The sequence below is a fragment of the Cyanistes caeruleus genome, chromosome 2 (genome assembly GCF_971803275.1).
Source record: "Cyanistes caeruleus chromosome 2, bCyaCae1.hap1.1, whole genome shotgun sequence".
NCBI classification, from domain to species: Eukaryota; Metazoa; Chordata; class Aves; order Passeriformes; family Paridae; genus Cyanistes; species Cyanistes caeruleus.
In genome coordinates, this window is record NC_141702.1 from 97,958,597 (window position 1) to 97,979,052 (window position 20,456).

A 20,456-nucleotide genomic window follows, 5' to 3' on the forward strand; every position below is an offset into this window, starting at 1 on the left:
TACTAGACACATAAAATAGATAAACTTTGTGTCTTTGCCAATTAGATAAACCTGGGTCTACCCAGGAAATTTCCCTAGAATCTTGGAAATTTTCCTAGAGAAAGATATTCTCCTTGTAAAAAGGGAAATATAAAAATAAGCAAATTATATATTTGAGGAGCAGTAACATGTTGTTAAAGCTCCAGTACATGTATTTTGTAGCACCGTGGTTATATAAAATCACCATAGGCATTATCAAAACACTTATAGACACTAACTGTTAAAAATGAATGAATTAGGAGGTTTTTTTTAAATTGATCTTCAAAGCTTCTATGTTGTTGATAATTATATGCAACACCTTTGTATCTAATCAAAAGCAGGAAAAATGTTTAATGGAGAATGATTCATGGAGACTTGTTTACAGCCTATAAGCACACAGAAAGTCAGCCAATAGTGTTTGTGTGTTCACATATCCCCAGGGAGTTGTAAAAGGCTAGGCTGACACAGTCCTACATCCCAGTGGACTGCCCTCTAGAACACTGTGTGGGTGAACAAGGGTTTGGGTGTGCACATGTGGCCGCTCCTGAGACCTTCTGTATGGCAATATGCAAGCACTGTGTAGGCTGGGAAATGTCACAGGAGGGAGAGGAGGAGCTGCCTGTTCTCTGTCATTATAATTTTACATTGTCATACGTGATGAATTCCTGGAATTGGCTCTGGCCTGATCAAGCAGGTGGGGCAGCAAGAGCCCACCACTTCCTACCAGAGTGTGTAGCATGAGTGAGCCTCCCCTCTGCTGAGGTGATTCATCTGAGCCCCACATACCACAGCGTCCTCCTGACCTCCTTAGTCTCTCTCTGACCTGCTGTGAAGTGTGTCACACAGCCTGCTTGTGCTGGTTGGGACGGTGACAGAGATCCCAGTGTATGGATGTGGATCTCTGGCAGCCAAATTCCAGTGCTCAGCCTGCCCATGGCAGGGACCACCCAGTTACAGGAGCCCAGTGCTGTTCCCTCTGACTGACAGGCCCCAGTGTAACCTCAGACTTGGAGGCAGCCCAGTTTCATGTTTCTGTCTTATCTGTTTTACCCAGAGAGGGAACCCTCTGGGCCAGCAGGATAGCACATGTGCCTGGGGACCCTCCCGCCTGCAGCACTGCTACCAGCTCCCCTTCCTCACTCCTGCACAGGTGCTTATCTGGGACAGCTGGAGCCTTTCTGGGGGAATGGTCACCTCCAGCTCTTCCTTTCAAGATTGCCTGCACAGCCTTTGGGTGTGCCTGAGTGCCATGATCAGCAAGGTCTCCACATAGCCTTGTGAAGCCACCAAGGTGCAAACCAGCTAATGATTAAACCTGCTTTCTCAGTTTTACTGCTGGAGAAATGCTTCTGTGGCAAAGCACCGAGGAGAGTACAATACTCCTTTCACATCAAAAGAATATGCAGACACCCAAGGTAAATACCAGCCTGCACTGAGCATACTTCTTTCTGTGCTGCTATCTATTTACCCTGATAGTTTCAGTGAACTGAGTTCCTCAGCCCTCTAAAGAGTTCTCAGCACAGTGGTCAAACAAACAATGTAGTTTTCTGGGTTTTATTTGTTTCGGTAAAGAAAACAACAACAGTGTGACTGAAAAATACAAAGGAAATGGAGCAGACAGTCAAGAAGGAACAAAGACAGCAAGAAGGAAAAGAAAATCAAAAGCAAGTAATTGGCAGGGTTAGAATTCTTTATTTCTATCAGTTCCAAAGTTCTTGCTTCCTTCTGCCAGCCTCATTTGATTGCTGGACAACAGGGACAGTTTCTTTGGGTTTTCCTTTAGTTAAAATGATTTGTTTATAAGACATATTATTTGTAATAAACGTAAGTATCACTTTGTAAAAACATTCTTCTTCAGGAAGTAATAAAGCACTTGCTCAGTTTAAAATGTGTCCTCAAGTGTTTTTGCTGGATGGGTGTCATACCCATGTGTCTCGACTCCACTGAATCATCCCCAGAGAGAGTAGAAATGAGGGATGGTGGGGAAACAGATTTGGAAACAAATAAGCACTCTAAATCATAAGGACAGGACTTTGTGTGCAACCCAGGCCACAATAGCATCAATAGCTCCCACAGGGCCAGAATTCCTCCTGCATTTACCATCCAAGGACAAAACCTAATAATCTCACCCTCACATTTCCTACTGCAGCAACTTCCCTTGGTAGTTTGCAAACCTCAGTTCAGCAGTGTCTGATGCATGGCAGATGTCTCTCAGAGCTGTGAAGCCCCCATACTGTCATTTTTCTGATGTCACTCATGCCTCAAAGGATTTACCAGCAGGGGATGGGGGAAATGCATTTGTCAACAGCTTTTACTACAATAGTTCTTAATGGGACTTATATTTTGTGAAAAAGAACAGGTTTTCTTAGGAGCTCCCCATCCTTTGTAGATGCTCTAAGGGAGATGAAAGAAAATTTACAGAAAATCTTGGGGGCAGGTTCTGAAATTATTGCTCAAAGGCTGATCATTAGGAGATGTGGCTTTGATATAAGTTTAAACCCTGACTCAGAGATTCTCACATCAGGGACTTCTACCTAAATTGTGTATTGTCTTTTTGAAATCTATCCAGGAGTGATGGAAAGGTTTCAGGTTGTGGGGAAGCCATCTCTTTCCTCAGTATCTCAAGCCCTGCAGTCTTGCTATCCCCTGGCTGCCAGTGTCTTCTGGCAAGAGCAGCCCCAATCACTCAGGTCCACACACTGGAAATGCTTCTGAAGTAGATAAATAAAACATTAATGATGATAAATGTAAGAGAAAATCCAGAAATAATACACTGCAAAGAGATGACCCTAATAAACAGCTGAAGGGGTCAATGGACTTTTTATTATGATGTTAAGCCCAAATTTTTATAAAAAGTTTCTCCATAACTCACAGAGGAAGATGTAATTGTGAAATGGGTACTAAATTAGAATTCCCAATTATAACCCGTGCCTTGAAAAGGCAGTTACATGGAAATTCTTTGCTTCCAATGATGCTGAATTAGGGTCAACATTTCTACCATTGCAGGGAAATTACAGTGAAACCCCAAGTACCTGTGAATAAAGTACCATTGTTTTAACATCCACTCTTCCTCCCATTGTCCCAAGGGACAATTAGTTTAGACAAAATTTTTAAAATGGAAAACATATCAAATATAGTCTTTTGATACCAACTCAGTAATCTTTGTAAAATTACCTAAAATTGTTCTTCCTCTTTCTTGAAGAAGTAACCACTTCATAAAACACATAAGCAAGTGAGACACTACTTGGAGCAACCTAGATGAGGAAGCAGAGCACTGAGTGCACATACAGACAGGCTCACCCTGTTAATTCATAGTGAACTTCCTCTCATCAGTTACTGGGCTTAATTTAAGTAATAAAATGGGTTGGATTTTGCCACAGAGACATTTTCACTTTACCTTGTGGCCTGTGTTGGTGTTTTGAGAGGGACTCAATAGCTGTGCAAAGACAACATATCACCATGGGGTTGTTTCTTCTAGCTACATGCTTAAAACAGACCAAAATCTCACTGCCAGCTAATGCAAATCATAAATAGGAATTTTCTTAGAATAACTCACAGGTGGAGAAATGTCTGGTACATGCATTTACTTAATTCTTTATTATATTATATATTTACACTACATACATGCACCTATTAGACATTATATTTTGTACTTTAATATTTGCATGCATATGTTATGTATTTATACACAGAATATAATATTATATGTTACATATTATGTTCTTGCTTATTTCATGCATTTATTATTACTTATTACTCGCCAAGGACAGGAAGGAACCTGACTGCTAATCACGGGTCTTAATGCAGTTGGGGACATGTGGAGTGAGGCTGGGTTCTTGTCCCATTCCTCAGCACTGCTGGGGCTGGCACAGCACAGGAGGATTTACAGCATGGTGAGGAGTCCTCCTGGCATTAAAAAAGTGAGCAGCTCCTGTTCTTCCAGGCTGTGTCACCAGGGAGAATGAGCCTGTAAATAGGGGAAGATGATCATTGTTCTGTGTTTGGTTACTAACAAGGAAGAGTAGGAGAAAATTCTGTGTTTGCATATACTGAAAGCTGTCCTCACCACTGCAAAGACTTGGTTTTATTCAGTGCTTTCCTTGTCGATGCTTCTGATTTTCTGTAAGAGAACAATTGGTGATTCTACTGTAAGGTCACTAAAAATATTAATTCACAACCCAATATTGTGAGATACTGGATTAGGACTGAAGTTGGCAGCATATTTGGTAGTACATATATATATATACATATAGTTTTTATAATAATGACAATAATAAATCCATGCAAAACGTTCACAGTTTTTCTCCAACTTTGTACCAATTGTTTACATACAGTGTGTCTTATCCACTACTAATTAGAGAGAGTTAAATAGCATTATTCAGTACGTACAGATCTCAAAATACTTCACTTCAGCATAGTAGTTTCTTCAATCCCACTTTCTAAAGGTAGGGGTTTGAGGGGGGAAGGAGGTGGCTCTCTTTGGGTTGGTTTTGTTTGGTTGGTTGTTTTTGGGGTTTTCGGTTGAGATGTTTCAGGGATTTTTTGAGAAAGTTGTGAATTTTCCCAAGCTGAAGATGTGGAGAAACAGCCCAATGAGGGATGCAGGGGCAGGACCTGCAGAAAGGTTGTAGAACAATTTCCATTTCTGACAGCAAGTCTTGCACACAACTGAGGCGATGCAGATATGGCAGGCCATGTGCAAACTCTGCAAATCACGGCAGTAATGCTTACCGAGGTGACCTCGGCAGCAAGTGCTACTTCACTTCCATGAAAGTGGCTTTGAAGATGGAATATAAACTGAAAAAAAAATTAAAAAAAAAAGAAAAAAAAGTGACCAGTAGAGCATCTGCAGCATCATCAACTGGAGCAGTGACTCCCGAGCGGTTTTCTGCCTCCTCTCCTCCCGTTATCCCGCTCATCCCTCCCATGCCCTCCCCGCCGGGCCCCCGCCGCGGTCTCGGCTCCGCCGGGCTCTCCCCGGGGCGCTGCGGGGTCAGCGGGGGCCGTGGAGCTCCGGGCCCGGGGAATGCCGACCACTGGCGGGGCCGGGCAGGGGGACGCCGGAGCATCCCCTTCGGGGGGTGCAGGGGGATCCGGCCCCCTGGGGCAGCATCAGCCCCGCTGACGGCGTCGCGGTCCCCTCCTCCCCTGGAACCGGTGCTGCTCCTTACGGCGTCCTTCTGTGGCTTCCGCGGCCGTCGTGAGGCTCCTGGACTAGTGCGAGCTCCCCGACGGCTTCGTGCTTGTGATGGACCATCCAGAGTGCACCCAGGACTTCTGGGATGTGCTGCAGGAGTAGGGATTCCCTTTTTGTTTTCAGTCGCAGAAGGATTTGGGCTGTTCTCCCTTTTTCAGCTTTGGCCTACGATATTTTTTCTTTGCCAATACATGCGTAGGGGGTAAGGGGATAAAAGCAGGGTTTTCCCTACTCAACTGTCCCCTTGCAGCACCAGAGGTTTTCTTTCACAACCCAAAATTTGTAAACAAGACTCATGCACTGGTGAGAAGGCAGTGGGAGTGCCTTGTGCCACCAGTGCAGCCCTGACATCCCCAGGGATGCCCGGACAAACGAGGGTTTGAGAGGGAGCAGCATCCACTTGATGAGCTGTGCCTGTGTCCTGTGGGAATACCAAAGTACAGCCCTCCAGAGTGGATCTGCTTCCGCTGCTACTGTGGCCATTCAGAGATGATCTAGTCCCTGGACATCCTGCTGGACAACGTGATCTGTGGGGACCTTCCTGCCAACAACAACGAGGACATCATCCAGGGCTGGCTGTTCTTCACACCACAGGACTCTTGGGGTAGGTAGGTACTTGGCTTCATGGCACAGAGCAAATAACAGCGCTGGAAGGGTGCAGGGTGACACACGAGCATCCCATTCTTGCATCTCTGGAGAAAGTGGCACATACCCTCCATCCTGCTCTTCTCCAAAGTGTAGAATTGATTAGGACGCTTGGGTGCAGCTCTGAGAAGCCCCAGTGTGGCCTGTGCACTGGGGGCACTGGGGACACTGCGAGAGAGTGCACAGTTTGTTTTCTTCCACTGACCAGCAGTTTCTGTCTTCTCTCCCTGGAGTGCCAGCACCTCAAAACATCACTCAGCCTGTGAGTTTGAAGGAAGGGGGTTAGGAGAAAACACTTTTTATGAGGATGAACACTTTATTCACAGTCAAAAATAAACTTTATGCTTTTGGTCCCACTTCCTCCAAGGCAATTTTTTTTGTGTCCTTGCTCACTAGCTTTATTGCAGTTAGGAAGGGGTTAGGTAACCCAAAGAACGAATCAACAGCCTCTGTTTCAAACTGCAGCAGCCACCTCAGTGACCCTGAACTGCCACCCAGGCACACACGTGAATGTGAAAAGCAAGTGGGCTGCAGGGGCAGAGATCTCACCCCCTGTGAAAGCTAGGAGGAAATCAGAAGTGGCAAAATGCATTTCAGCTCAACCTCTGTCCAAATTGTTCATCTTCCACCTGTAGGCCCCTGCAAAACGGCCAGGCAAAGCTGGACTCCAGCAAGGTTTATTTTGGAGCGCTTTGTTCCCCCTGGCAGGAAAGTGATCAAGGAAACTATAATGTTTATTGATTGGAAAATGGATACTGAAGGAAGAAGGGGATTGTGGGAGACAGGGAAGTCTCTTGCATCTCTTTTCTATCCCCAGGAGCTCCTCATGAAGAGAAATGTCTCCCCTGGGTTTACACCTGACACCTCCTGATCCATCCACCCCTTCCCTCACTCGTGTCTGACCCATTCTGTGGACTTCATTAGCTGAACTAAGAGGAGTCCCAGTATCAATCAACACAGACCACAGAGAGAGCCCTGTGCAGTGAAGAAAGATTACAGATCTTACTTCAGGGGTAGAATTTGAGAATTGTATCTCTAAGGAGTTTACAATTTACTCTAGCAAACCACGAAACACTAAATATAGGCTATGAATCTTAAATGAAAAAAGCAGGAGGCGTGACAGCACAGGGATCAATAAACCAAAGGCCCTGGACCACAGGGATACCCTGTAAGCCCTAAACCCCTGGCAATCTATGGCAAACTCTGAAGGCTAAACCATCAACCCTAAGCAATAACCACTAAAGCTGAATGAAAATCTGGAAATGCTGCTACTGATGTTTTACAACTCTTGTAGAGGTGGAGAAAATGACAGAGAACAGTGGGTTCTGGCTGTCAGATTGTTTTTGAGAAGTTTTATATGCTATTACACCTAGATTCTACTAACACCCTGTGCAGGGATCTCCAGCACAGCATCAGCTCCACTGATGGCATTGTGGTCCCCCCACATATTTTCCACATCCCTTTGGTGGAATGGGTGATGAGCAACAGCCAAAGGTCTGCCACAGCTGGAGAAATACAGATTTACCACTGTGGAGAAGACCCTTCTGGGGTGCAGGGGCCACACACAGACCCAAAGAGGAGGAGACTCAGAAGTGGCATCTTCCACTTTTATGAAGAAGTTTGATGGCCCTCTATATTTATGTCTGATTTTCATTTTTTTTATCTGCCCAGCCAGCCAGCCCTTTCACACTGTTTTAAGTGCTGTTCAGCTGGCTGCAGAGATTACAGGGCATGACAGCTGAAAATCAGGAGACTGGTCCATATTTTTCGAAGAAAATACAACTTTCTCTGCAGGTTGTCCTTGATGTTCTTACGCACATAAAACTTCTGCAATTCCAGAGGTGCTCACAACTAATCATATTATTAAAATTCCTGACATCTGTATTAAACATTAATTAATTTCTCTCACAACATTTCACAGTGTACACCATTATTATAATCCTATAAGGCTTAAGCTGTACCATGTCCATATGCACTTTTCCCTTCCCTTCTAAGACATTAGTATATCCATCAGCACGACGGCAATGTTTTGGAAGTACTCCATAAGCAGTCACCATTCCCATAAATGTTCTATTTGTGAATGTTCTATTCCCTGAATATGTTTGAAAAGTGCATCCTGAGTGTGATTCCAATGCTACACACGTTCTATTAGAAAAACAATTATGCCCTTGTAGGAAAACGTGAATTTCAGTATTTCAAAGCAAAAATCCTGAGAGAATGAATACCATCTCCAGGATGCCTTTTACTATGTTTGGCACATCTTGGTAGGAAGTTCTTATTTCAAAAACCTCAAGAAATACTACATTTATCATATTAGAGTGATAATACTTCAAGAAGACACTGTAAGAAATGCAGTTAAGCAGCTTAACGCTACAGTTGTAACCTAAGCTGTTCTCATTTATTACTGCCATTGTGATTGATACAGTTTGCACACTCTCTAGCATTTCGGATTCATAACAGCATAGTTGTTAACCAGGACCTTGATTCAGCTATTTTTATAATGCATGCATAAAGATGCAAAATGGAAAATCGGAGATAATTATAATTAATTGCACCAGCAAGTACTAAAGCATCCGTAGCCAAAGAAAGTCAGCATCTTGCAGCAACGTGCTTAGAACAAAACAGGTAAAAAGAAATGTAAATAAGATATTAGGTTCTGGATGAATGTATAATAGAGGCAGTTCTTATAAATGACAAGGCAACAGTGCCATCTTGAGGTTACTAGAGAATTAAAGAGGAAAGCCACAGACAGTGCTCTCAAGGCATTTTACTTTTAAATGCAGAAATGTGTGTTCCAAGAGAAGAAATAATACCCTCAAGCCATTTTCTTACCTTGGTCGTGTTAAAAGCAAAGCATTTGTAAACACCAGCCCTTTCACATGATTGGATGGATGGAGCAGCTCCCCTATGAGGAAAGGTTAAGAGAATTGGGATTGTTCAGCCTGGAGAAGAGAAGGCTTTGGGGTGACCTAACTGGCCTTCCAGTACCTGGATGGAGCCTAGAAGATGGCAGCTTGTTTACAAGAGCACGCTGTTACAAGACAAGGGGGAATGGCTTTTAACTGAAAGGCAGTAGGTTTAGATTAGATTCTAGGTAGAAATTCTTTGCTGTGAGGATGGTGAGGCACTGGAACAGGTTGCCCAGAGAATTTATGGATGTTTCCTGGGTGGTCCCTGGCAGTGTTCAGGCGGTGAGCTCTGAGAAACCTGATCTAGAGAAGTGTCCCTGTCCATGGCAGTGAGGTTGGAAGCAGATGAACTGTAAGGTCCCTTCTAACCCAAACCATTTTGTGATGCTATGAATATGGAATTTCATGAATCAGTATTATTTTCTTGGCTACTTGTTTTCCTCCTTTCACTGACACCTGAGTTTTACAGGCAAAACATTCTTGAATCTTTTGTATTTTTTCCGATTGTACTAACACCACTGTGCATCTCACCCTTTAATGTTTTATGGGTTAAGCCATAAAGATCCATGAAGGCCAGAACTGCATAGCGGTGCAATGCGGCGACTGAGGCATGGAATAGAAAAACCTGAGTGTGCAAACATGGTGACAAAGCAGGGATTTACCCTTCACATACGTGTGAGAAGCTTCAGAAATATGATGGAATGCAGAGGAAATCTGCACTGATCCAAATGGCACATTCCCACCAAACCTAGTGCTGGGGAATGACCACCAAAACGTTGTTAGTTTTAGATCAGCAAACAGAAGAGTCATGTCTAATTCTTTAAAGCAAAGGTTGTGGTGAAAACAGCAACCACTCTGCAAGCAAATGTTAAGTTCTGCTGGTTGTTAAGAATCTGCTAGAGCAGATCTGTTTTTGGGTTACACAAGTACTTCTTTCCTGCAAATCAGAATGACTGAAGTTGGAAGAGACCCTTAAGATATCTACTACGTCAAATTAAATTGATGTTTCAATGAAGATTCTTTTATGAACTAAAAACCATCTAGAATACCTCCTCAGATAACATTCATAGCCCAGTAAGGAAAGAGATGTTTTGAAAACAAGCTGTTTTCTAAGAATGTATGTTTTATGACATTTCAATCCAGAAAGAAAAAAAAATCTCCATATAAAACATATGCCAGACAATTTCAAAGGATATTTTAAAATTCATTGAGTCTGAGTTTATGAAACTTACACCACCTTAAGTGAGCAACTCCTACACCAGCAGGGAATTGTTAAGGGTAAGATGGAGATACCGCCAAAGCTTCAAGAAAATAAGGTTTTACTATTTAAAGGACAACTGCCCCACCCCAAAACACAGATGCTAATATGCTGGATAGTGTCCCATCCTAGACAGCAGTCTCAGGGGATCAGTTTATAATACAGTTTCAAGGCAAGGCAAAGAAGTTGTTATTTCAAATGCCATACCCTGATGCAGGTCTTGTAGGAGGCTGGACAAAGCATTCAGCTGCTCGGGCAGGAAAGGAATATAAACCCAGAAATTACATTATTTTGACCCATCCCACTCATTAGTCAAAATATAACATTAAAAGTAACCTGCTTTGATAAGTCACTTACTTAGTAGGAAGAGATGCATAAAATCTTTGTGCTTTTTTGTTATAAAATATTTACAATTGCAGAAAAGAAGGCACTATTTTCCCACATATACAGAATATCACTTCCTTTATCAACAACTGTGCATTACATACAGCATCATTTTAACCTGTAGAAAAATTAATCTCTGTACATTTTTCACCTGAAAAGTTTTCCACATCAGATTTTAAACAAATAATTTATATATATTCATTCTTTATATTTTCAGAAATGTATGGTAAACAGGAGGACCAAAATATTTTTCTTTAAGAATACAATTAATTCAGTTTGTTTTATTTGGTATCAAAAGTACCTATTTTCACCATAGAGCATCTTATGCATTTATCATAAACTACCTAACATAAACTAAGAGTTTGTACAACTGTAAAAATAATTTTTCAGTAGGTTCTAGCTTAAGAGAGGGAGGCACAAGTATCTGCCTATACATTTAATCTTCTTTTCAAAGATAAATATATCTGTTACAGTTTCAACGCATGCCCAAGATTTGTCTGCTCTTTAGTTGATAGTTTTTTTCCAGTTCAGCCAGTGCTTGAGCTCGTAGATTTGCAGCATATAGACGACTTTTGAGATCAGAGCTTTTCCCTTTGGAAAGGAAATAGTTTTCCATATTATGAGGAGACACAGCTTTCTCTTCACTTCCATCAAGGAGTGAGTTCTTCTTGGTTGTAGAAAGGGGAAGCAGGAGTGCGTTATCTTAAGAAATCAAAAAGTACTGCATTAGTGCATCTTGCAGCATTTATTGCCTTTAACCCTGGTGCCCATTTTGTCATCTACCTATGGCTTTAAGTGATCTAATTAAATGCATCTCAGTTATTAGCAACAATTCTTTTCTATTTTTTGAGGGGAAAAAAAATTGAAAATAAGCCTTTTAAATTATGGTGGCTAAGGGATATATGTCAGAGTAGTTTTTAGAGTGCACCTCCCAATACCTAAGGAAAAGTTAGTTGAGTCAGAAGAAAAGACATGATGTTTCTTCTGAAGGACAGGAATTAAAAAAAAGCAACATAAGCCAATTTCAAAAGAAAATGCAGGATGAATTTTCAGCTCCTCAGCTTAATTTTTTTGAAAAAACCTTGTCTTTGCATCCTTTCCAGTGGTCTTTGTGCTTTACCCACGTTGTTCCAACTCTATCCTTATAATAAGTCACTGGGGTACAAAATTAGGCTCTGACTTGATGAGTAATGAGTTTAGATGTATTAAAAATTAATAAGCTACTTTCACTGCGGCCTCTAGAACAGGAATTTTCGTAGTGTGTCCTATAGCGTGCCACTAGCAAAAGGCAGTTACTGACTCAAGAGTAGAACAACTGCCATCAAAAGCTTTTGTAACACCTGAGTTGCCTCACATAAGAGCCAACTTCACAAGGCCAAACTTAAGGTGTGATTTTTATTTAATCAAAGGTCTAACTATTCTAATCTTAACACTGAAGCCTTAATTGTCAATTTATGAGGCTACAGCAAGAACGCAGTAAGCATAAAAGAGCAAGAAGGAATTTAATAAGCCAGCAAATATTTCAGCACTGTTTAGCTTCATTACTGTAAGTCAGATCTGTTTTAACATTAAATGGTTCACTAAGAAAAATCCCTGCAAAAATAGGGTCATGTCTAGGACACTGTCTTAAAAACCAGGATTTTTTGTATTCCATTTTACTGTCAAAGTGAACCACTCAATGGACTTCTCCTAGAAGTTAGGGATCTAAGAGATATGTGAGATGCAGTCCAGTAATATTTGAGCAACTGAAAATGCAAGCAAGCAATCTTGGTACCACTATTGGAGAAACAGTCCATTTGTATGAGAATAGGCTTAATTTTAGACACAGTGTTACAAGAGAACCATAGAATGAAATGGAAGAGCAGCAAATCACATGCTCGACAGATATTGCAATGTTTGGTCAGGTTTGTAACAACTATGTTCATTTTGCATTATCGAGCTTGAGGTATTAACCACCCCAACTGGTTTTGCCTATCCTCAAAAACTAATATGGTAGGGTCAAAATATCATGCAAATGGATGGGAAATGCAGAAGAGAACAGAAGTCAGAGCTGAAGCTCATTTGCCTTCAGTCATCCAATTTTAGATGCAACATCAGAAAGCCAAAAGCAAGTTTGTTCTCAAATTCTTTAATGTGTTGATGTCAGACAAGATGTTGAGAGACGGGTGGAATTCTCAAAGTTGACAGAAATGTTATAAACTGCTCAAGGAGCACTCACTTTCTAGGGGCATTTTACTTGTGTCCTTTCCTGCTTTGATAGGCAGTTCTTGAAAAAAAAAAAAAAGCTACTTCAGTTTTATTTGGTTGGGAGGCAGGGACATGCTTATCCTGCTTTATCAGACCAAAACTAAATGAAGAGTGTTACTGCATGTTAAAGAGTGTTCACATGGCTTTGTTCTAGAGCATGACTTCTGACCCATCCCTTCACTATTCCTACCACTTTTTAAAAAGGCATTTAGACACTTGAATATTACTTTTAGTAATAAAATATGGGAGCAATTAACAGATGATACCCTTATGATAGCAAAGGCTGAACAACCAAGGGCAAAGTGAGTATAAAATACTACTGTAAAACAGACTGTACTAGAGGCAGTCAGGAAGTATTTTAATACATTTCCAAATATGAGTTTTTCTTTATAATAGCAATGTGTATTCTTCATAGTTTCTATGATGCACCCACCAGTCACAGCAGGGTTCCTTGCAACAAATAATATTTCCCACATTAAAGCTTTTGGGGATTTAATGAAAGCTGAATTTATTAAAAATGTGCAATTTTATTAGAATTAATTAAATTAAAGATCTGTAAAAAGACATCCATACATAAAATCAGTGCAGCTCTGAGAAAGGTTTGGGTTACAAGGAGGCACCTCCCTTAGCTCAAGAACCTAACCTCCCAGACAGCACAAGACTGCAGTGCAAACAGTGCTAACACAGACTTTTGGCTGAGCATCACTCATTAAGTCCTTTTGCAAAGCAGAAAATCAAAAGTCTTTCCTCAACCGTGCAGCCATAACTGGGCTTTGCCGTGCCCCAAGGGGACTGTGCCGAGCATGCTGAGCACCAGGGACTTTCTTCAGTTCACACCAGCCTACATGGACCTTTGCAAGTGCCTTCTTGTGTATTTGCATACCTGGACCTTCCGCACACGTTACCTCCCGCTGCTCCTTCTGGAGATTGTACCTCTTCAGCAGGCTTTCAGCTCTGGTTTGGGAAGAGAAGTTTAAGCTTTTTGTTGTAAGACTGTAGAGTTTCTAATATAGACTACTCTAGGTTAGTACGATACCTAGAAAGTTTGTCCTCTGCCAGTCTCTCCCGAACACAGAGCTCCCGTTCTCTCTCTAGAAGTAGAAATAAGGTAGTATGCAGTGTGAACATGTAAATGTTAGAGTGACTGTGCATGGTAGGCTTCTGTTACAGGGAAAGACAGCAGTAATAGCCAGTCAGATGCATCCACACTTCTGATTCTGTGGCTCTAAACAAAAGGTAACTGCTGTGTAGATACACCTTTATCAATGTACTAATCAAACACTGACAAGTACTCTGAAATGCCAGGCACACTTCTGTCCCAAACTCTGACACATCTGCAACATAACAGATAGATGGCAACTTTCTATTATGCACATTAACTCGTGGCACACATGACAACAGATTTAAATATTTATATACCAGATACTATAATTCAGCTATGATTAAACACTGCTCACAACAGTAGCAGCTGTTATTCAGGTTCATACATATGGCTAAAAACTGTATTGCAGAGAGACTACTGCACATGCAGAGAGATATTTTATGTGGGCAGGAAATGCCAGCACCTGAGGACCAGCCATCTACAGACTCAGGTAAGCAACCTGTGGCGGTGCAGCTTTTATAAAGCAGTTGACAGTTTACTCAAAGATTATTTTTTTTTTCCTCCAGCATCAGGCTCACCTTAGGTTACATGTTAGTATAGGCAATTTTTACTTGCACAGTACGTGAAAAGCAACCTACACTGCACAGTGCAGACCCTATGTTTCTGTATACTTCCCTGCCACTCATGTTTAATAATCTTCCACAAACCAGACTTCCATATACAAACTGCCAATTCTATCTTAGTAACTTAAAACAGAAGCTAGTATAGCAGAGTAAGCCCTGAGCATTCTTGGTTTGGTCATTAGACACAATTCTAGTGATGAATGCAGGACTACAGTATCCTAGTGCATTAAAATGAGGGTTGTGAAAACTTTCTAGTTTTTCTTCTTCCAACTGAATCAGAATCCCACTGCTACCCCTTTCCCAAAACGGAATAGCATACCCTCCAGACGTTGTTCTCTCTCTTTAATGGCTTGCTCTCGCTCCTGTAATTGTTGCTCCTTCCGTTTCAGCTCATTCACTGCAACATCTGAGTACTGTGGCCTTTCTGGCTCCCGTGGTCTCAAGCCTTTTCTATCAAAATTATGTTTTAGTTCTTCTGTCACCACATTTTCTATCAAGGGGCGCTGCAGAATATCTTCAACGGAAGGTCGGCAGTAATCCTAAAGGAAAGACATTACCAATACGTTCCATCTGTAAAAAGAAACATTAAGGCCAGAGGTTCCCAAGCAAGACCAGCTGAGGTGCTACAAAGCGAAGGAGAGATTGGAGAAAACTGGAGTTAGGAAGCAGTAGCACAACCAGATGATAAAAGCTAAGGGAGGAGGCCATTACCAGCCTCCAGATCCAGAGCTGCAAGTCTGTCTCCCAGCACAGGGACCCTCTTCTTGCAGGATCAGAAGGGGGTGGGTGAGCCTGCAGAGGCAGCTGTCAGCAGATTCCTCAGCTAACACTCTGCTGAACAATCCATACCTGCTGGAAGCTTGTGTGCTTATTGCAGCTCTGTTGTCCCATGCTGTGTTCTTCTCAGCACCCCCACACCAGCCATGGGGGAACAAGCCATATTAGCCATATAAAGCAAACCCCAAAATGAAGACAAAATAGCCCCTTCCGGCTTCCAAACACACTGGAACCATTTTAATGCTGAAATTCTAAGACCTCAATAAGCATGCAGTCAGGAAATCCCATGTAAGCTAATATTGAGGCAGCCTTTTGGCATCCTGTGACCCTGGCATGACACCTGAGCTGCTGCCTTTGTTTGATGGACTCCAAGCACAACTCCTCCCTCCTTCCTCTACAAGTGACACTGCCAGTGACAAGGTGATACCAACCACTGCTTCAGATTGGTTTGTTTCATAATTGTGAAGGAAAACTAGTATTTCACTACTAGCTCAAATTATAGCTGGAAAATTAGTAATTGGTTCTTACCTTTACATTCAGCATCTCCTTGAGAAGGTCATTCAGCTCATCTGAGTAGCGATATGGTATTCGCCTGAACCTTCCTTCCTTTATCTTTTCTGCCAGCTCCTTTTGGTTGTAAGCCGTAAATGGAGGCCTGAAGAAGAAATTTTTTCTTGGATTCTTTAACTAGTTTTACAGGGCTTATTTTCAGAAAAAAAATGTATCAGACTATGAAGAAGCCCTGCAGTCAAGGTTTGTTTTGACTACCCAATGTCAAGATGAATAGAGAAATAAAAATCTAGGACTAGTCTCTGAAACCTTTAAGCTTTCATCTACAAAAAATATAATCACACCTACATTAGCAGTTATATGTTTCCACATTCGTTATCACACCACCATACTTACGAAAGAGCACATAATTCATACACGAGACATCCCAGTGACCAGATGTCAGATTTTTCATTGTATGACATGTAGTTCATTTGCTCCTAAAGAAATAGAACAATCTTAGGTTTATTAACAAAGACATGGTTTCACTATTGCAGGATAATCAGCTATTTAAACCTGAAATAAGCCATTATATACTGGAACAATTTCTGATGTTCTAATATTCCATGTTAATTAATATCCGTATCTACTCTTACTAGAATGATTTTAACTATTTGTGGCAGTACTACACTGTAGAAGATTGAAGTGTTCCACCAATCTTTAATTGATGCAACTCTGTGTGGGAAAGTTTAATGTTGACTGACAAGAAGTGCCTTGTATCAGGGAATAAGTCATTCCCGCTCATTTACACCACAAATTAAAATTCTACCATTAGGAGGTAATTTAATAAGCTCCTTACCTTAACAGTATGAAGCATAACAGCTCTCTAACTTCCCTGTTCCTTTTCAATATACAATATTGAAAACAATAAACAATATTGTCCAACAACTCTAATGTCCCCAAAACAAAACTAATACAGTGAAGAGCAACTGTAATTAAAAGGAAACTGATTGTGTGGGGAAGAAAGGAGATGAAAATAACTGCAAAATAACCTTGTCTCCAGAACATACATACTCTATGAAAAAAGTCACCTGTGTTTAAGGCCAATAAGGCTTCATTAAAACCTCCCAAATATCCATGGACTCTGAGAGCAACACAGCACACCTTGGAGGGGCGAAGGGGAAGATAACATATCATAAGAGGGAGGTCTTACAGGAGACATGTAGTATGGAGTGCCAACAAATGTTGTGGCAAATTTGGTGTCATGGTGTAATATCCTCGCCAGTCCAAAATCTCCAAGTTTCACATTCTGTTTGCCATCTAGAAAGACATTTGCTGGTTTCAGGTCACGGTGCACAGTGACTCCACCATCACTCCGTCTGTGACACTCCTTCAAGGCCAATGTTAATTGAGTCAACACTCTGAGAACAAAGTTTTCATCCAAAAAATGCCTGAAAAATGAACACATTGTTTAATGGATTTTCTGAGCACACATCAGTTTGATTAGTCTCTGCCAGTTTTAGTTCCATAACTTTTTAATACTACTACCATAAAACACCTCTGAAATAACCACTATCAGCAACAAGCATCTATGTATTCTACTTTTTTAATTTATTTTTTTTTTAAAAAAAGTCACTGCAAATATGTCAGAAGACATTGAGGCTTTCATTTCAGAATCCCTGCACTATTTCTTTTCTCCCCAAACCATCTGACAAACACATAGCATTTTCACTACTTACAACACAAGTATCAATTTGATGTTTTTGTAATGAGATATGTCCCTCTGATCACTTAAGATAACAATACACTGCCACCTGCTAATAATGAGCAACTAACCATTGCTCATCACAGCCAAAACATAGCTGATTTTTTTAATACAAACTTCCTTAAATGAAAACACTGATGATGGCAGGCAGCTGCAGAACTGTTTTAGACTATCCTCACAAAGTAAAAGAGATGTTGTCATGTACCTATTTGACCTAAGAATGTGTAAACTAACATTATACTTAAGTAGGATACTAAGTCTAAAATTAGACCAAGGTGAAGCCTTATCAACTTGATGTCTCTCCGAGCTTTATATAAAGGCAGATAAAATAGCTTTTCACATTGTGCTCAAAAATCACTCCTCCCTTACACATTTTGGTGTTCTCAGGAGTCTTACTCATGGGGAAGGCCAGAACCCACAGAACAAGCTGCCTGTCAAAAAGAGCTGTGACCTCCTGGTTTATCTTCTCAACCCCATTTGTAGCCAGAAACCCCTCAACAGCTTCTGCCTCACAGGAGAGCTCTGGGTTTTTTACTGCTTCAGCACCAACATCCAATCCGGTGATGCCTTCACTAGCACAGTTCCCATCACTGTTGTAACCTTTTACAAAACCTTTCACAGTTATTAAGGGTTGTTGGGTCCAAAGAGTTAAACCGCAAACTGCTCAGAAGTTACAAAGTAATTTTCCCTTCCCTCTGGACAGTACAAGACGTTTGGAATGCGCCACAAGCACATTTCACATGCCTTTCTTTCGCGCACTTGGCGATCAAGCCGGCCAGGTCTCCCCCATCGCAGTACTCCATGACGATGTACAGGGTGGTGCTGCTCCTGTCAATGATGCGATCGTAGTAGCGCACGATGTTCGGGTGCCGCAGCTCCCTCAGCAAGTTCACCTCCGACACGAGCATCTGCTTCTCCGACTCCGTCATCGCGCCATAGTCCAGCTCCTTCCATACCAAGATCTGCGGAGGCAGAAACATCCCGGGGAGTGACTGGGACAGCGGCCGGGGCCGCGCAGGGGGAAGAAGGGCTGCCACAGCCGCTCCCTCGCGTGTCGCGGAGAGCCGCCACCAGCGGGCAGGGACGCACGGCAGCAGCAAAGCAGCGCTACCCCCGCCGTCGCCTCCTTCTCCTCACCTTGCCGTCGGCCTTGCGGCGCACCTTGCGGCACTTCCCGTAGGAGCCGGCGCCGATGGTGAGCAGCACCTCGTAGTCGTCGGGGCGGCCGGGCATGGCGGGCAGCGCACGGACCCCGCCGGGCCGCGCAGGCCCCTACGCTCGCGCCGCGCCGTTCAAACGCACCGCCCCGCCCGCCCATTGGCCGCGCCGCCCGCGCGCCCCGCCCGCCCATTGGATGCGCCGCAGTAAACAGCGGCCGCGAGGCCCGGCGGGTACGGCCGTTAGCGCCGGGGGCGGGGCCCGCGCCCATCGCGAGATCGGGAAGGGGCCGCCCCTCGCCCCGCCCCGCCCGGGGCTGAAGGAGACCGCCTCCGCAGGGTGTCCTACTGTTTCCGTTGCTTTTCCCCGGCTTTTCCCTCTTTGTCTTCCCTTCTTCCTGCTTAGACAAATCACCGGGCCTGCAGGTATCAGTATCAACTCACATATTCAGAGCTTCTAGGAAGGGGCGGGTTTTTGCCATTAAAAATAACAGTCATCGCCTATCCTGAAATGCTTATTGGATAGAATGCCAGAAAGCTGGAACGTCTTAGCAGAGTTTTTTGCTATTCAGAAATGCTAAAATAACCTTAAGCTGTTTAAAATTATGTAAATCTAGTCTGGATTTATTGCAGTCTACAGCGTCTTGGTGAGGGGAAGAGTAGGGGTAGGCGCTGATCTCTTCTCTATGGTGACAGTGACAGGACCCGAGGGAATGCCCTGAAGCTTGGATATTAGAAGTTGGATATTAGAAGTTGGATTTAGTTGTATATTAGAAGAAGGTTCTTCACCCAGAGGGTGGCTGGGCACTGGCACAGGCTCCCCAGGGAAGTGGTCACAGCACCAGCCTGACAGAGCTCAAGAAGTATTTGGACAATGCTGCCATGCACGTGGTGTGACTCTTGGGGTGTCCTGTGCAGGGCCAGGAGTTGGACTCGATGATCCTTGTGGGTCCCTTCCAACTCAGCACGTTCTGTGAAAATCGTCCTTTAAAACCAGTGCAAAAAAATTCTCATAGTTATTTAAAAAATCGCTCATGAAAAACTATCAAAGTCGTGGAAGCTCTCCTGTCCCACCACATAGGAACACCCATGCTACATCATGCACAAAACAAAAAAATATAATAGCTTAAAACATAAAATTTGGAAACAGCAAACTGTGGGTCCACATCCAAACGCTGAGCCAGCAAATACTGTGGTTTACATGAAATGGCACCGAGTAACACCACAGGATACTAATGTCATTATATACATTTTAAGAACAATATAGTGTATTTTCTAGCATTATTTATGATAAGGAATGAGGCCAAGGTGCAATTCTGCATTCAATTTAATCTCTATCCATGTAGCAGCAGCTGTGACTGAAACAGGAACTCCTTCAGCAAAGCATTATAACATAATAATATAGAATCATCATGGCCTGGGGTGGAAGGGACCCTGAAGATCATCTTGTTCCAACCCCCTGCCATGGGCAGGGACACCTTTCCTGAATCAGGTGGGAAAAGGAACAGTAGTATGTCCTGACCTAGAAATTTAGCAACAGGACAGAGTAGCTCCTCATTTTGCATCTCCACATGGTCTCAATTATTTCCCAGTTTTGTTTCAGCTTTGAAATAGGTTTGAGTAGGTGTCATGCTATGGCTGAATACTTATGAAATATTCTTCTATTAGTCTTTAGAAAAATTGAAACCTTTACTTTTATCATCAGGAGGCACAAAAACTCCTGCTGTCCATTATAAAAATTTTATAGACTTCTATCTGTGGAGAATGTATGACCATTACAGGAAAAAATGAGCAAATGGATTCTAAAATGTAAAGACATTTTAGTTTTGTAATTAATGAGTAACAGGGTGATCTAAAGGGTTTGTGTTTATTACAGGTTTCAATT

General features: G+C 42.4%; 2 protein-coding genes across 17 annotated transcripts in view; one reads left to right on the forward strand and one right to left on the reverse strand.

Annotated features, from left to right (window-relative positions):
* Positions 1-10,472: 10,472 nt before the first annotated feature.
* NEK2 (NIMA related kinase 2) lies at positions 10,473-18,784 on the reverse strand. 2 transcript variants are annotated; one of them, XM_086878606.1, is made up of 10 exons: positions 18,552-18,784; positions 18,159-18,376; positions 16,863-17,100; positions 16,067-16,149; positions 15,689-15,815; positions 14,703-14,922; positions 13,695-13,749; positions 13,542-13,612; positions 12,630-12,677; positions 10,833-11,113 (listed from the first exon to the last, which is right to left on the reverse strand). In XM_086878606.1, exons 1-10 carry the CDS (start codon positions 18,645-18,647, stop codon positions 10,887-10,889), a joined length of 1,383 nt encoding a protein of 460 aa, XP_086734732.1. In that variant the 5' UTR covers positions 18,648-18,784; the 3' UTR covers positions 10,833-10,886. The 2 variants fall into 2 exon arrangements, with proteins under 2 accessions (XP_023778580.2, XP_086734732.1); XM_023922812.2 differs by lacking the exon at positions 12,630-12,677 and having other exon boundaries at positions 10,473-11,113.
* A 19-nt stretch (positions 18,785-18,803) lies between these two features.
* Positions 18,804-20,456, forward strand: part of LOC111926176 (uncharacterized) — a 50,509-nt gene continuing 48,856 nt past the window's right edge. For 5 of the 15 annotated variants that reach the window (XR_015283693.1, XR_002862742.2, XR_015283694.1 and 2 more), the window contains exon 1: positions 18,804-18,997. The gene's annotated coding sequence lies outside the window, so the exon portion shown is untranslated. Of the gene's footprint in view, positions 18,998-19,917; positions 20,064-20,456 lie in introns of all 15 variants that reach the window. The other 10 variants (XR_015283698.1, XM_086878614.1, XR_015283697.1 and 7 more) reach the window with 8 other exon arrangements.

Coding starts and splice junctions, on each gene's coding strand:
- NEK2 (XM_086878606.1), bottom strand. CDS start 18,647: ATGCCCGGCCGCCCCGACGACTACGAGGTGCTGCTCACCATCGGCGCC. Junction 17,101..18,158: donor GCCAAGTGCGCGAAAGAAAG/GCATGTGAAATG, acceptor TTCATTTTTCAG/GCATTTTTTGGATGAAAACT. Junction 16,150..16,862: donor CTCCATACTACATGTCTCCT/GTAAGACCTCCC, acceptor CTATTTCTTTAG/GAGCAAATGAACTACATGTC.